General features: G+C 40.2%; 1 protein-coding gene across 1 annotated transcript in view; it reads left to right on the top strand.

Moving 5' to 3' along the window:
* Window positions 1-15,282, top strand: part of Tnfaip8l3 (TNF alpha induced protein 8 like 3) — a 43,859-nt gene extending 28,577 nt beyond the window's left edge. The window contains exon 2 of the mRNA XM_021173262.1: window positions 11,091-15,282. Within this exon, the coding sequence (XP_021028921.1) occupies window positions 11,091-11,653 (563 nt within the window). The 3' untranslated portion in view covers window positions 11,654-15,282. The remainder of the gene's footprint in view (window positions 1-11,090) is intronic.
* The last annotated feature ends 244 nt before the right edge of the window (window positions 15,283-15,526 follow it).

The following is a 15,526-nucleotide window of genomic DNA, read 5'->3' as shown; positions in this document are numbered from 1 at the left end:
CGAAAGTCTCATTTCTAGTCTTCTAAATCTAAGTAAGACAGCTCATAGATTACAAGTAACTATAAGTATAGAAGGAAGTATATAGTCAATCTCATTCCAAATATATAAATTTTAGTTATTTTAGGTGTTTGATTCACCTGTAGACTTCATTCTATTGTGCCATACTGTGTTCTTGATTACTTAAATTTAAGTATGGTAATCTGTTGCACATAAGTGTATACCAGATACAGAGGATATAAAAATAATTCAGATCTAGATCCTAACAATCCAAGGGTTCCTTGCTTAATGGCTTCCTAGCTATGAGATACCTCATAATATTTAATAAACAAAATGTAGCCCCTGTGTGCACGAAGTGCATTGTCCAATAAGGGGGACCGTAAGCAAGGCCTCCTAAAAAGGAGCCGCATCTGCAGAGACTGGCTGAGGAGAATGTTAGCTCTGGAGAGACTGGAATGGTGTAGATCCAAAGACTTGTCACCTTAGTGTGAGCTCATTTTAGCCCTCCAGAACAGCCATTCCTTGCCACCTCTGGGTTAGAACTAAATTTGTGATTAATAGATTAAGACCTTTTCTAATCTATTCATTGTGATGACTACTAGCTTCCACAAAAGTTAAAGTTATAGTTCCAAAAACTATAAAACCCTTATGAAAACCACAGCAGGGATCATATTTGATGGGAAAGATTTACAGATAATCTTTTTGAAGTTAGGAATGCCAAATAATTCTTATTTCCCAAGATTGCACTGGGTAAAAAAAAGGTGGTAAAACAACAAACAGGAAAACATGGAGTAGGGGATGATGACTCTGTGCAGGTAACACTAGCTACCTTACAGTATCGAGGAGATGCTACATAAAACCCACTAGGGCTATCAGCTGAGCTTGGCAAGCCAAATAACTGGGATAAGTGGGGGTGGACTCGTGTCTTTGATGTGGAAACTTCATATACATTAACCACAATTTCCTCACCTTTTGGCCAGATTTTCTCTGTCCTCTGATCATGCTTATAAAACATTTGCACATTTTGCTCACCGAATATCCTTAGATATCACTTATATTTCGCTTCTTGGTTATTTTGTGTGAGCCAGTGCGCATTTGCAGAGGTCAGAGACCAACTTCCGAGTTCTTGCCTTTCACATGGCTTCTGGGGGATGAAGCTCCAGTCATTAGCGTGCACAGCTATCTCATTGGCCATTTTTTGCAGTTACTAAATGGCTGTTAATGACTGGGTTTTTCTGTATTTATCACCAAGAGACTTAGCTTGCTGACTTCTGTTATTAGTTCTAATAGACTTTATGCATTTGAGCAAATAATTTGAAAGTTCATGCCAGAGAGGAAAAGAATAGTCAAGAGAGTTTCTAAGCGGAATAAAGGGGAAAATTTACCCACTGCATTAGCAATTAAGATGTGGTATTGTTATTGAAATAGACAAAGAGACTAAAGAATACACTAAAAAATTCAGAACTGTATCCATTAAATGTGGAAGGTTGATATGGAAAAAAATCAAAACCAAAGAGGTCTGAGAGTCCAGTAGTAGAAAAGATGTGCTATTTAACCAAAAAAAATAAATTGTGTGGAGAAAAGTAATTCAAACCTCATATAATATTCATGTATATTTTTCAGATGGGTGGAAGATCTAAATGTGAAAAGAAAATCTTAACATTCTAAAAAATATATGAAATATTATGGCATGACAGGAAAGAATTTTTTTAAATCAGATTTAAAAAACTCAAGAGAATTATTGGCCAATGCCTGTTAAAGTGTAAATGTGTAAACCTTCTGTATGCTGTCATGAGAGAAAGGTAAAGCGTTGGCTGAAAGCAATGCATGTTAAGATACCATTTTTGTCCAATTCAGATGGACAGAAAAATTTAAAAGTGGGCTATTGATGAGCAAGCTTAACCCCAGGAACTCACTACTGCTGGGAGTGAAAAATTGGTGCAGTCTCCTTGGAGACCAGTTGGCAGCACTTCTGCCAGGACTTGGCAGGCATGTTCTAGATGTAGAATCTGGCAGACTGCTGTGTGTCCGCAGGGAGTGTAATGAATTTAAATGTCCAGCAATGAGAATGATGCAGACACGTTCATACTAGGTAAATCTTGAAAGCGTGATGTCAAATGAAATGTTTCTGAAGGGTTTATGTGGCACCTTTTATGAAAAGTTTAAAAGCATTTATCTATAAAAACCAGAGATCAAACATCTAAAGTCAATTAGATTTGAGAAGAGAGAAGCAGGAGAGAAGTTGAACAAAGAGAACCTCACCTCCCTCTGTCTCGGAGGGCAAAATATTAAGAACTGCTCCTGGGTGGCCATATTGCTTGCCAGGTAAAGTGCTTGCTCACAGTCCAGTGACCCACGTTAAGTCCCCAGAACTCATGTAACAGTGGCACAGAGGACAAACTACAGAGAGTTGTTCTCTAACCTTCATATGTAGGCTTTGGCGCATGTACATACCCACACCTACACATCATATACACACAATAACAATACATTTAAAAATAATTTTAAAAGAAATTGTCTCTGGGTATTGGCCATATAAGTGATATATTTCCTTCCATTTTATCTATATGGCTTTATTGGCTTAAAGATTTGTTGTAGTGTGTGTGTGTGTGTGTGTGTGTGTGTGTGTGTGTGTGTGTTTGTCTGTAGAAACGTGTGCATGTGCCCATTGATGCCAGAAGAGGGTGTCTGGCCCACTGGACCTGGAGTTACAGGCATTTCTGAGCACCTGATAAAGGAGAGAAGATCTGAACTCTGGCCCTCATGATAGAGCAGTAAGAACTCTTAACCATAGAACCATCTCTCCAGCCCCAGTTTATAAAAAAGCAATTCTTCTGAGGGAGACAAAACCAATCAATCTTCATTTTAAAATGGGCAGTAATTCAAAAGGACATTTAAACTAATTGGTTTGTCACTCATGCATGGAAGTTTAGAATGTATTGAAATACTGTGTATTTGGTTTGGGGTGAAGCACAGGATGATGGAGTGGGCTGCAGAACCTCTCTCTCTCTCTCTCTCTCTCTCTCTCTCTCTCTCTCTCTCTCTCTCTCTCTCTCTCTCTCCCCTTGTTTTACTTGAGTGTAAAATGCTGCTGCCGTTGTGTGCATCATAGAGCTGCTGCAGGAATATGGTCAGTTAAATGCAGAAAGTACGTCAGTGATCAAGACTACTTCATAGGGAATTCTTTTGTTATTATACCTGATGATAACCTGCCATTTAAAGAAACACCATGCAAAGATGGGGATTGACTAGGCTTCGTTTAAAATAATTATTTAAGTAGATGCTGGCTTTCCTGATGGACGCTCTTCTGTGGTATAAAAATCTCTCTCGGGTCATCAGAACTAACCTGTCAAGTTAGATGTGATTCGGTCTCTATAGAGACGTGGCAATTTATCTGCTTCAGATAGTTCTGGCAAAGGAAAGTGATCGAATGCGGATCTATCAGTGCTAGCTATAAAAATCAATAAGAAAAAAAAATCTATGTAATTGTTTCAAACAGACACAATTCTGTCCCAAACCAAAAACTGTATCTATTATCTACCCTCAACTTCTGGCAAATGAGGTATTATTCGGTCATAATGCTAGGTTTTTGGTTTATATTTTGTTTTGTTTTTTAGTGTGTTAAATGACAAGTATTAACTTCCCTAGCTCGATGGAGATTTAAATTGAGGTCCCTTTAATGTTTCATATAAGTAAAAGTCCCTATCATTAAGGAGCTTTTGTAGTTACTCTTCTATGTCTGTGAAGAGACACCATGACCAAAACCACCTTCAAAAGAAGGCATTTAACTGGAGATTTGCTTGTAATGGACTGACAGAGGCTAGGAGCTGAGAGCTCCGATTTTTACCCTGGCAGCAGGCAGGGAGAGGGAAAGAGAGACAGAGACAGAGACAGAGACAGAGACAGAGACAGAGACAGAGACAGAGACAGAGACAGAGACAGACAGACATAGGAGGCAGAAACAGAGACAGAGATGGTCAGAGACTGACTGGGAATAGCATGGGGGTTGAAACCTTAAAGGCATTCCCCAGTGATCTCCCTCAATGAAGCTACACCTCCTAATCTTTCCCCACAACACTTACTGGGGATCAAACATCCAACCCTATGAGCCTATGGGGGCCCTTCTTATTCAAACAACCTCTCAGGAACTGAGGCGACTTCCTGAAGGAAGATGTGCAAAGACAAAGAATGCAGGCTCTGTCTGGAATCTTGTGAACTGGGCTCTGGAGCTCTGCTACTGACTAGCCCTGCATCTCTGAGTGAACTGCTGACATCCACGGAGCCTCAGTTTCTTAATCTATGAGCTGGAGCACACAGGCCTTCTCTTCCCGGTCTGCAAGGATCAAATGCATGGTCCACTTGGCCTCAGGTTCAGAATCGTGGGCTGAGTTACAGGTTGTGCAGTGTAGGTTGATGGTTGGCTGGGGTGGGTTAGAAAAGACAAGGTAATAAGCTGAAAAGTTGAGCAGCTGACTCTGGCAAAATCTCCTCATTTCACCTAAAACGATATGGGGGAAGCAAAACAAAACAACCCCTCCTAAAAAGAGGATGAAAAACTTTGGTCTTCATAGTGACCGTCCTAAAATACTGCTTTTCTGATGCGATGATTTGGAATCCGGCTCTGCAGCAGTCTGGATCTGCTTTCATGCTTTTACTCTTGTGGCTTTTGTGCTTACATCCTCGGCACCCTGGATGGTTAACATAGGTGAGACATCTCCCTGGCTCACGAACGCTCCCCCTGTGTTTGGGTTGACTAACTTCCAGGACCTACCTAGCAGCCACCGCGAGCAAATCCAAACTCTGCCTGCTCACAAGCTTGTAAGAGGAGCTACAGATGAGATTTCAGGGGCCACTGCACGGCAGCCGAGATTTCAGGGGCCCCTGTGTGCCAGCTGAGATTTCGGGGGCACCTGTATAGCAGCTGAGATTTCAGGGACCCCTGCGTGCCAGCTGAGATTTCGGGGGCACCTGTATAGCAGCTGAGATTTCAGGGACCCCTGCGTGCCAGTTGAAAGCCAGAGCACAGGCTATAGGACAAAGGAGGTAGAAGATGCTGACACAGCACTCCTTGCTCTGAGACTACAGCCTCATAATTTAGTCTTTTCTTATGTTGCCCTTCACCCCACTCTGCATCGCTCAGATCTGCCTTTCCTCCCTTGCATAGCCTTTAAAACACCCATTCTCTAGATTGGTGATTACAGGGCATTAGGTGGTAGACTACAAAAGAGATAGGGAATCCCAAGATGGATCCAGCATGACTCCAGGGAGAATATTCTTTAGCAGGACAAATATCTGCATTCTGAAGAAAGCCAGCTTATCCTTCAGGGTGGCTAACGGTCTGTTACAGGAAGTCCATGTTCTCATTCTTGTTAGAAAACAACAACAGGGGACGTATGGGAAACACGGGGAGCTCGGGGTGAGATAAGTGAGATTTGAGATGCCCTGTTACCTAAGCCAGTTTGACTTTATCTCCATCTTTGCGACAATGCCCACAAGCACCTGTCCCTCGGGCTGAGTCCATCTTCTTCCTACACTGGTTTTTCTGGTTTCAGCTGGTGACATTTCAATGTCCTCCTACATCTTTAACTTTTCTCTCCCTGCAAAGCAATAGAAGTGGTTGCTTATCTCTCTCTCATCACCCAAACGACAAGACCAAACCCAAAATCTATGCAACTGTCTACCTAATTACCATGGTTTGCCATTGCCTTTTGGAAATATCTGAAAGCAAGTGACAACATTGAAATACAATCTGTATTTCATACATAATTTTATTAATTTTTGAAATTTGTATGAGCACTTTTCACTGTTAAGATATGCTAGTATCTCAGTATCTGTAGTTTAGGCTTACCTCAAGCTCACAGCAATCCAACTGCCTCAGCCTCCCAGAGCTAAAACTGTTGGTGTGTACCATCATGCCTGGCTTTATGGCTAATTTCTTATTAGATCATGCTAGATCATTGCTTTTACCTTAAAAATATGTCTGTGGAAGAGATCTTGCCAAGAGGAGGGCAGTCGTTGACCACTGACTCTGCCATCTTTTCTCTGCTCATATGTGCTTGCATACAAAGAACATAGTCCCCAGTCTTTGGTTTTGTGTCTCACAGACCAACACTTTTTGAACTCACTGTGGAGGAAGTTAAAGTTCAGAGTTGTTTGTGAGCCTGTCCTGCTTGGAATGCCTTGAGTTCTCTATTCCTTGGACTGAGACAAGTGACTGGCAGCCAAAAACCATGAGATCTTCTCACTTCCTCAGCCTGAGTCTTACTTCTCTGTGGCCTTGGCCTTACCACTTTCCTTGCACATGTGATTCCCGGCCTTCACAGATGGTCTCATAAACAACATCCATTGCTTCCATCTGGGTACCATGCCTACTTCTAACTTCTACTTAACATCTTGTAGATAATTCTCTTTCCTGTTGTCATCTTAAACTGTCAATGGAAGTGAAGCCATGCTGATTGCTTGCTGGTGTGAATAATTCTCTGTTGCAAACATATGTCTCTCTGTACTTAATATGCAAGTATTCCACACACCTTTTAGGGAAGCAACAAAGGTAGAGAACCAGAGTCCTGTGAGGAGGAGGGCAGAAGAGCTGTGCTCTGGCCCTTATACCCCCACATCCTGGTGAGGCTCTTTCCTGGGCTCTGGTGACAGCTCAGTGTCTGAAACCTTTTATAACGGTAGTCTGCTTTGGCTCTGATGAAGTTTATTACCTTATTCCCACAAGGTTCCTCTGCCTCTTTCCTGCCCACTCACCAAGCTTGGTAAGACGTTCCTGCTGTCCGTCACTATAAGCATGACATTTTGCCATCTGGGAGAGCTTCGTATTTTCTAGAAATATGGAAGCATAACTTGTGTGCTGGCTGGACACTAATTTTAAAACAGCCACTCATTGTGACCCCAGGCCTTTTCCATGCACTGAGGCATCCACTTAGATCTTTGGTGTTCTCTCTCTAAACTACTTGATTCCCACTGTCAGACTAGAGTCAGAAATCCTAGAGAAATACCCCCAACCAAAGCACTTTCTGAAGGCTTGTATATGGGAATAAAAACTAAAGTACCAACATCTGCTCTGGTTATTTTGGTGTTTCCCACTAGCCACAGTGAAGGGTGCTTTTCAAATCAAATTACCACTGACATTGGTTCCCAAATTTAACTCATGTTCTTCCTTCAAGCCTACAGTCTCTTCCTGGTATGTTACAAACATGGTTCCTCTATAGACTGCTAGTACAGAAGTGTGGATAGGAAAAGCCCAGGATTTTCATGTGCAAAAATATCTCTGAATATAACCACACCCTCGGGTCCAAGCTCCCTTAAATCATTACTAACATTGTGTATCCCCTCCCCCATGGATCTCTGTAAAAATGTTCTGTTGATCAGGTTGTCTTGATTTTACTTCTATTAATCCTGTCCACTGCTTCCAATAATGCATACCACAGAATGTGTTTTACACATTTATATGTATATGTATTTGTGTGTGTTTGTGTGTGTGCCTGCCTAGTAAGTCTGTGGCTGGGTAACTAAACAAAACTGTAGGGTCATCCTTGCCTTAGAACTTCTTAAAGCCTTGACAATACCTGATGTGGTGGACCATCAAGAGCCTTCTTTAACAAAACATTTAATAGGATAGATTATATGTGACATTTGTGTTGGGGCACATTCATAGAATGCCTAAATCTGTGGTCATGTGGGAATCTACTTGGTGATGTGGGATTTTTTTGTTTTGTTTTGTTTTGTTTTTTTCTTTAAAGGTTTCCTGGTGGTTTGGATGGTCCATACATTCAGGTTCTTCTGCTCAAGACTCAGTCTTTAAGTCTTTGTAGATGTTCATATTCCAACCCTCCTGAGTTCTGAGAGTAGAAGTTTATAAATCTTGTGTGTTTGCAGATAAGTAATTTCTATTCAGGGAGATGGTCAGAAACATCAGGGAAACCACCTAGGAGCTTGGTATCATGATAAAAGTGGAAGATCTCATCCTACCCACCTAAATTAACTTACCGCCACCGTAACAGTTCACCGTAAATGTAGAGGCTTAAGTCACTATTAGTTTGTCTTCTCGTTTCTGGAACTCAAAAATCTGAAGTAAGTGTATGGGGATTTTGGGTGGCATAGGGAAGAATCTTGCATTTTTAGCTTCCACAGACCACCCAGAGTCCTTGGCTCACACGCCCTCATCCTCTGTCTGCAAAGCTAGCAGACATGTCACACACAAAACCCCACCTTCTATTCTCACACTCGTTTTCTCTTGCTCCCTTCCACTCACACCTTTCCCTTTCAACAACATGTCATTTCATGGGCCTGTGGATAGAACAATATAATCCCTCTCCTTCAAGACCCTTAACTTAATACATTTGTTTGTCATGTAAGATAGCATTGGTTCCAATCATGGTGGGATCAGGCATTTTTTCTGTCAACTCTCTCCTTCTCTTGGAATTGATAGATCACCTTAATGTATTTATTAAGCCTCACAGAAAATAAACCATTTCATTCTGTGTAATAGCCTGTGTTCTTCAAATTTATTTAATTAAGGGACTTCTTTTTCTTCACAAGGAACACTTTTTTTGTCTAAACCAAAAAAAAAAACCAGATTTATGTTAAGTTGTCTGTCCGTCTGTCCATCTATCTGTCTGCGTGTGTGTATATATGCACATGAGAACAGGTGCCCACAGGGCTAGAAGACACCATCTTCTGGAGACAGAGTTACACAGTTGTAAGCTGCCTGGTATGGGTCCTGGAAACTGAACTCAGGTCCTCTGCAAGGGCAGTCATGCCATGCTGTTAACTGCTGAGCCATGGCTAAGCCTGTTTTCTTATCTTATTTTGAAGCTTAACAGCTGGTCTCAAGCGTTGCCCCTCCTCCTCCTCCTCAGCACAAACATGCGAGAGTTTTGAAGGAACAGACTTCCAGATACAAATTCTCTTTCTACACACCCTCTCTGTGCAGACTTTACACAAATTCTTTCACCTGGGAAACTATATGAAGCCAAGGCATGGTACTCTTCCTTCTTTCCACTGTTCAGTCATGGTGTTTCCTCCTAGGGAGAACTTTAGAGGAATCTGTAGCTCTGGGATGGAGAGCCTTCCCAGACAAAATGCCAATCTGAAATTCACATTGATGATATGTCTTTTAATCAAAGTACCTTAACCTACTATTCCACAAGCCATTTAGAGATGTGTTTCTAGTAAAACTTTTATATTTTAAAGATTAATAAATATCCAGCCCAGGCTAGTCTTGGTATGAGCATTATGTCTGCTAAAAGAAAAAAAAATTATCGATCCTTGGGGGGGGGGGTTATTGTCACAAGAATCTTTTCAGTTTACCTGTACTCTTTAGTTGGCATAATTATGATGGGTTACTCAAGAGTCTTTAAGCATTAACAACCAATATGAAATTAAAATTCTGTGGGTGAGCCTAGTATAATGGCCCATTCCTATAATCCCAGTACCAAAGAGGTAGGCATATCAGTATCGAAGATCAAAGCCAGCCTGGACTACACAGACCATTTGTAGACTTTGTAGAGTATTTCAACAAATTCAAGATAAGCTTATGTAGACATAGTGTTGTAGAACTAAAAAACAAAAACCACATATGCTTTCCTTTATTCACAATGTGTATAAGAACAAAATAAATTGACTATGGTTTTCCTAAGATTCATTCAGTGTGCTAGTCCTACAAAGCATGTTTGATTTGCCATTTGTTGATATTACTATTTTCAACACAGTACCATTTTATGCCCTCAAGAACTGTAGTGACCAGGGCATAGTGATACACATCTGAAATCCCAACTCTTTGGTGACAGAGGCAGGTGGATCTTAAGTTCAAGTCTAGCATATACTACATAAGAAGTTTCAGACCAGCCTGGGCTACACAGTGAGACCCTGTGTCTCTGTGTGTGTGTGTGTGTGTGTGTGTGTGTGTGTGTGTCACTGTGAACCATGCCCAGAGCCTTGTGCTTGCTAAGGAAGTACTCTCCCATTGAGCTAAGTCCACATTCCCATGAGACTCCTATATCAAAAATAGAAATAAACAATTAAATAAGTAAATAAATAATGAACAAGTAAACAGTTGTTAGTAACATTTCTTAACAGAGTTGTTTTGACTTTTTCTCCATTTTTTTTTATATCTATTGTGTAAATTGTTGTACATACAGGTAATGACAACCACAATACAACAGCTGCCTGGCATCTGTAACATAACAAAATTTCTAAGATCTTGAAAGTGAAAATAATATATCTTAGACTCAACAAAATATAGGTCCTGAAACTCGGCTTAAAAAAGTAGTTTCATGATCAACTGCCCCTATGTCTCTGAAAATGAGATTAACTACATTCTGGTCACTGTGCAATAATTCTCTTGTATAAGTTGCAAAACTGAATTGTTTCCATGGAACCCACAGCTATAGGGAAATTTTGGGTAAGTAGTCAAGTCGGAGAAGCCATATGCATGGAGTAGGTCTAAAATGATACGATTTGGTCTGGCTGAGAGGAAGACACTACCACAGAGGGATGAGCCTGCGTGCCATTTAAAGTTCTCAGGATGAGCAGGCATATGTGAAGGGGGTAGAACAGATGGCGGTTTGGCATTGTTATTGGTGTCCGTTTCCCCAAACAGTCTTTCCTTATACTGTCAAGACCAGTGGTGAGTGCTGCTAAGAGTGAAGCAGTTATTATAAAGGTGTTTACCAAGCCTGATGAACTGAGTTTAATTCTTTGAATCCACATGGGAGAAGGAGAGAGTTGACTCCCACAAACACACATGTGACCACAACAGACACACCCACACATGTACACAGCATGAATAAGTAAATAGATAAATAGATAGATAGATAGATAGATAGATAGATAGATAGATAGATAGATAGATAGATAGATAGATAGAATTTAAAGTTAATAAAAAACATTGGTGACTAGGGTATGGTGACACTTGGGAAGATCTGGGGTACAGTTTAGTTAGGGTAGTTGTGGATATAGGCATGAGGTTTTGCTCTGAGAATATAAGTTCAACTTAATGTATTTTATTTGAAAAAAACAGAAACAAAAACTAAAAAACAAAAAGCAACAGTTCTCATGTTCCTGCTTGTATCTCTTTACCATAGGTCCTCATGTGTTTAGTTCCAAGAATCTCGCCCTTCAAGCCCAGAAGAAGATCCTGAGCAAGATAGCCAGCAAAACTGTGGCCAACATGCTGATTGATGACACCAGCAGTGAGATCTTTGATGAGCTGTACAAAGTCACAGAAGTACACACCCACAACAAGAAGGAGGCCCACAAGATCATGAAGGATGCTATCAAGGTGGCAATCAAAATTGGTATTCTCTACCGGAACAAACAGTTCAGTCCAGAGGAGGTTATAATTGTGGAGAAACTTCGGAAGAAACTAAACCAGACTGCGATGACCATGGTTAGCTTCTACGAAGTAGAGTATACCTTTGATACGAATGTGCTCTCTAAGCTTCTGCATGAGTGCAAGGACCTGGTACATGAACTGGTACAGCGACACTTGACACCCAGAACCCATGGACGCATAGACCATGTCTTCAACCACTTTGCTGATGTGGAATTCCTTTCCACTCTCTATGGTCCGCATGGAAACTGCAGGCCCAATCTCAAGAGGATTTGCGAAGGAATCAATAAATTGTTAGATGACAAGATCCTCTGAACAGCTTCCCCCTCTCTTGGACTTTGCTGCTTCGAAGTTAGAATATTCAACCTCATCCAGTGAGAATCAAGCAGCAACCCTTGTTCAAGATGTTCTTGTGTCTTCTTTATAACTCTGATGCGGATTTGAACCCAGACTTGGGTGTGTTTACTCCCTGGGCACAGGCAAGAGCTCTCAAGTCTAAACGAACTGTGTTTAGCAAAGAACAGTCTGTTGTAAGCAGAAAGGCTGCTTCGCTTACCTTCCTGAGCTCCGTTAATCTCAAAGTGGAAGGCATCCTGGATTAGGATACAGAGAACATGGATGTGGATACCAGCCCTGCCGCTATTAAGGAGATCTGTGTTCTGGAACTGGATGCTTCCTGACTACCTCACTGGGCTGTGGTGAGGACTGAACAGGAAAACTCGTATTCACAGCTTTCTGAAACAGAGACCAGTGACTGTATATAATAAATGGATGTGGCATAATTGTTCATAATTAGTGGGTTTGTTTGTTGCTAGTTGTCATAGCATATTTAGTAATCACAGTACTGTAGAGGCCAGGTTATAAGAATTATGATTGGGGTTGGGGGGAGTATGGATTAAAGAATGAGGTTCACAGAAACCTGACCTATACAGAAAACTCCCGGGAAAGAAATAGAAGAAAAGGAAGAAAGAGCTCCTTGCCTCCTTTAAGAGAAACGAGAGTCCGGGTGATGCTGCCCCCTTTATTCTGCATGTGGAATGAGGACACCCATTCAAGGCTGCCACGGTGACTCTCAGTTTAGGAAGAGCTTTCCTTATTTTCCGGTTCTCTCTGGTTTCTCCGGCTCTCCAGTTTCATCTCCAGTTACATCTGTTGAGAACCACCCTACGTCACAGGCTGCGTTGACTCACTGTCTCACACGTCTCCTCCTTTCCTCTCCTCTTCTCTTACACAGACATGCTCTGTTTGGATGAATGGTTTTTAATTTCCTTAATGAGATGATAAGTTCTGTTTTGTAGGGGGTGGAGATTCTGCCCTTAAATTTTATTTATAATTGATCTGTACTCATTTTAAGTATTTGTTGTGGTATAAGGCTTGAGTGGATGTATATACTGAATTACCAAATCAGTGTAATTAGCAAATCTATCGCAAATATTTATTTTTTCTGGCAGGAATATTCAGAATCCCTCACTTGAGCTATTTAGTAATATGTAGCACATTATTGTTAGCTATAGCTACCCTATTATGAAACAGAACAGTATAACGTTCCTATGTAAATGTGACTATCAGCCCCTCCTCATCTCTTTCCCTCTCCACTTCCCACTCTGTAATAACTGATGTTCTGCCTTTTATTTCTTAGATATCAACTTCTGAATTATTTCCTGTTTGTGAATTACTCAGTGTTTGTTCAATGTCTGTCTCATTTCACTTAACATAAAGTTTTGTGATTTTATCCACATTGCTGCAAATGTCAGAATTTTTTTTTTTACAATAAAAATAAAAACCCACCATTCCATTCTGTTCAAATGTCACTTTTTCTTCTGTCGCTCATCATCTGCTGATGGGTGCTTTGAGTCTGTCTCTCAGCTATTGCGAATATTGCTGTAATAAATATGGGGAGTCCCCGTACCTGTTTTCAACATGATTATTTCATTTACTTGGCATACAGAGCCAGTAGTGTAGTTTCTGGGTTAGGTGGCAGTTTTAGCCTTTACTTCATAGGAAACAACCACTCTGTTTTCTGCAATGGCTGTTCTGCTGTGTATCTGCAGCAATGTTATAAAAGATTTCCATTTCCCCCACATTCCTATTAACATGTGCCATCCTCTGTCTTTTTTTATATTACCATTGTATCCTCAGAGAAGTAAAATCTCACTGTGATTTCTATGTGTATTTTCCTAATAATTAATGATTGTAATAATTTTTACAAATATTTTGGCTATCAGTGTGCCTCTTTTTGAGAGATTTCTTTCCTTGTCTTTTCCCTTTTAAAATTTGGATTGTGTTTTAGTACGTGGTTGAGATCTTTGGTTATGTTAATAGTCATATATATATAATAATATATACGTATATTATTATTATTATTATTATTATTATTATTATTAGAGTTAGTGACTATGTATTCTGTAGATGGCATAACCAGTGAAACTGAGCTGCCCAGGCTAAGATCTGAGTCAATTCCAGATGTGAGACCTTGAGCTACAGGATTTAATTTCCACTGTTAAGCTTTGGTTTTGCTTTGATTTATTGCGACTGTCCCTGGTTCTTCCCTCTTGGAATAAGAACTATGTAACTTGTCTGTGATTTTAAAGGAGCCCAAACTTTGGAACTTTATGGAGACTTTGGGTATTTTAAAGAGACTGAACTTTTAACCACTGTGCAACTTCAAAAGTTATATCATGTCTTATATTGTGACGTTGATATTAATGTGAGATCTTGGGATAAACAAAAAGGGAAGGTTGTGGATTAAGAATAATGTTTTATCAATGCATACCATGACATGGGGTCCAGTGACTTGGTTGAATATTTGTCAACTTGTCATTGGCTGGAGTTTTCTGGGAAGACAGATATCTATTGAGAAAACACATATATCTAATTGTAGCAAATGTCTAGGTCATTTTCCTGACCAGTGATTGGTGTGAAAGGATCTAGCTTGCTGGAAATGGTTTCACCCCCTGGGTGGGTGATCTAGGATTGTGTAAGGAACCAGGCTGAGCAAACCATAGAACCAAGCTAGTAAGCAGCATCCATCCATGGCCTCTACTTTAGTTCCTGCCTTCAGGCTCCTACTATGAGTTTGTGCACTTAACTCCCTTCATAAAGGACTTTAGTCTGCAAGGATACATAAACCCTTTCCTTCTCAAGTTGCTTTTGGTCAAAATGTTTTATCATGCCAGTAGAAAGCAAACCAAGAAATACGATATAGAGTCCTTTAAGTATATCCTGAGTACAACTTGAAGTCTGGGATGGCAGTCCCTCCAGTCATCTTTCACTGTTTAAGGTTTTGATTGTTGTCTTTGGTATTTTTATATAACATTCAAGTTTTTTTTCTGTAAAGGGTTGCCTTTGAATTTTGGTAGGAATTGCATTAAATCTCTAAATTGCTTTTTTTAGGATGGCTGTTTTTATAGTATTAATCCTGCCAATCCATGAGCATGGGCGCTCCTTCCATCTATCTCCTGGTATAATCTTTCATGTCCTTTTTCAGTGTCTTAAAGCTTTTATTGTATAAGTCTTTTGCTGCCTTTGATTTTTTCCATGACTTTTAAAGGCTATGGTAAACTTAATTGTTTCCCTGATTTTTTTTCTTGGTATTTGTGTACAGAAAGGCTATGTATTTTTTTCAGTGTTATATTTGAATCCTGCTACTTTTCTGAATGTGTTAATCAGGTGTGGGATATTTCTTGTGGACTCTTCAGGGTCTTTTGTGTATAGAATCATATCTACAAACAAGGATACTTTGCCTCCTTCTTTGTATCTTCTCTATTGCCTTCACGTGTCTTATTGAGGGAGATAAGGCTTCCAGCACTTTAGTAACTAGGATGGTGACAAGGTGGGCACATTTGATTTGTTCCAGTTTTAAAGAAAATGCCTTCAGTTTCTTTTTGCTGCCCCCCTCTTCCTTCCTTTGTAATTCTTGAATAATGGTAAGAATAAACAAAACTAAAAAGAGCCTATTAATTTTGACTTAATTTGTTGTTCAGCTTAGCTGTAACTTGTGTAGAAAGTTGGGAACAGCAAGTTCACCTATTGCAAGTTAATTTAAATAAGCCTCAAAACACCACAAACTTTCAAGAATCACCCGAGAGCAACTGCAAAAACAGAGATCCACAGTTATAACCATTTTTAAAAAATACATAAGAGGAGGTCTCAAGGACATGAAGTGCTGACCACTTAGAATAGGACCTT

The sequence above is a fragment of the Mus caroli genome, chromosome 9 (assembly GCF_900094665.2).
Source record: "Mus caroli chromosome 9, CAROLI_EIJ_v1.1, whole genome shotgun sequence".
Lineage (NCBI taxonomy): Eukaryota > Metazoa > Chordata > Mammalia > Rodentia > Muridae > Mus > Mus caroli.
Note: the sequence above shows the minus strand (reverse complement) of the source record. Positions and strands in the feature narration are given on the sequence as shown.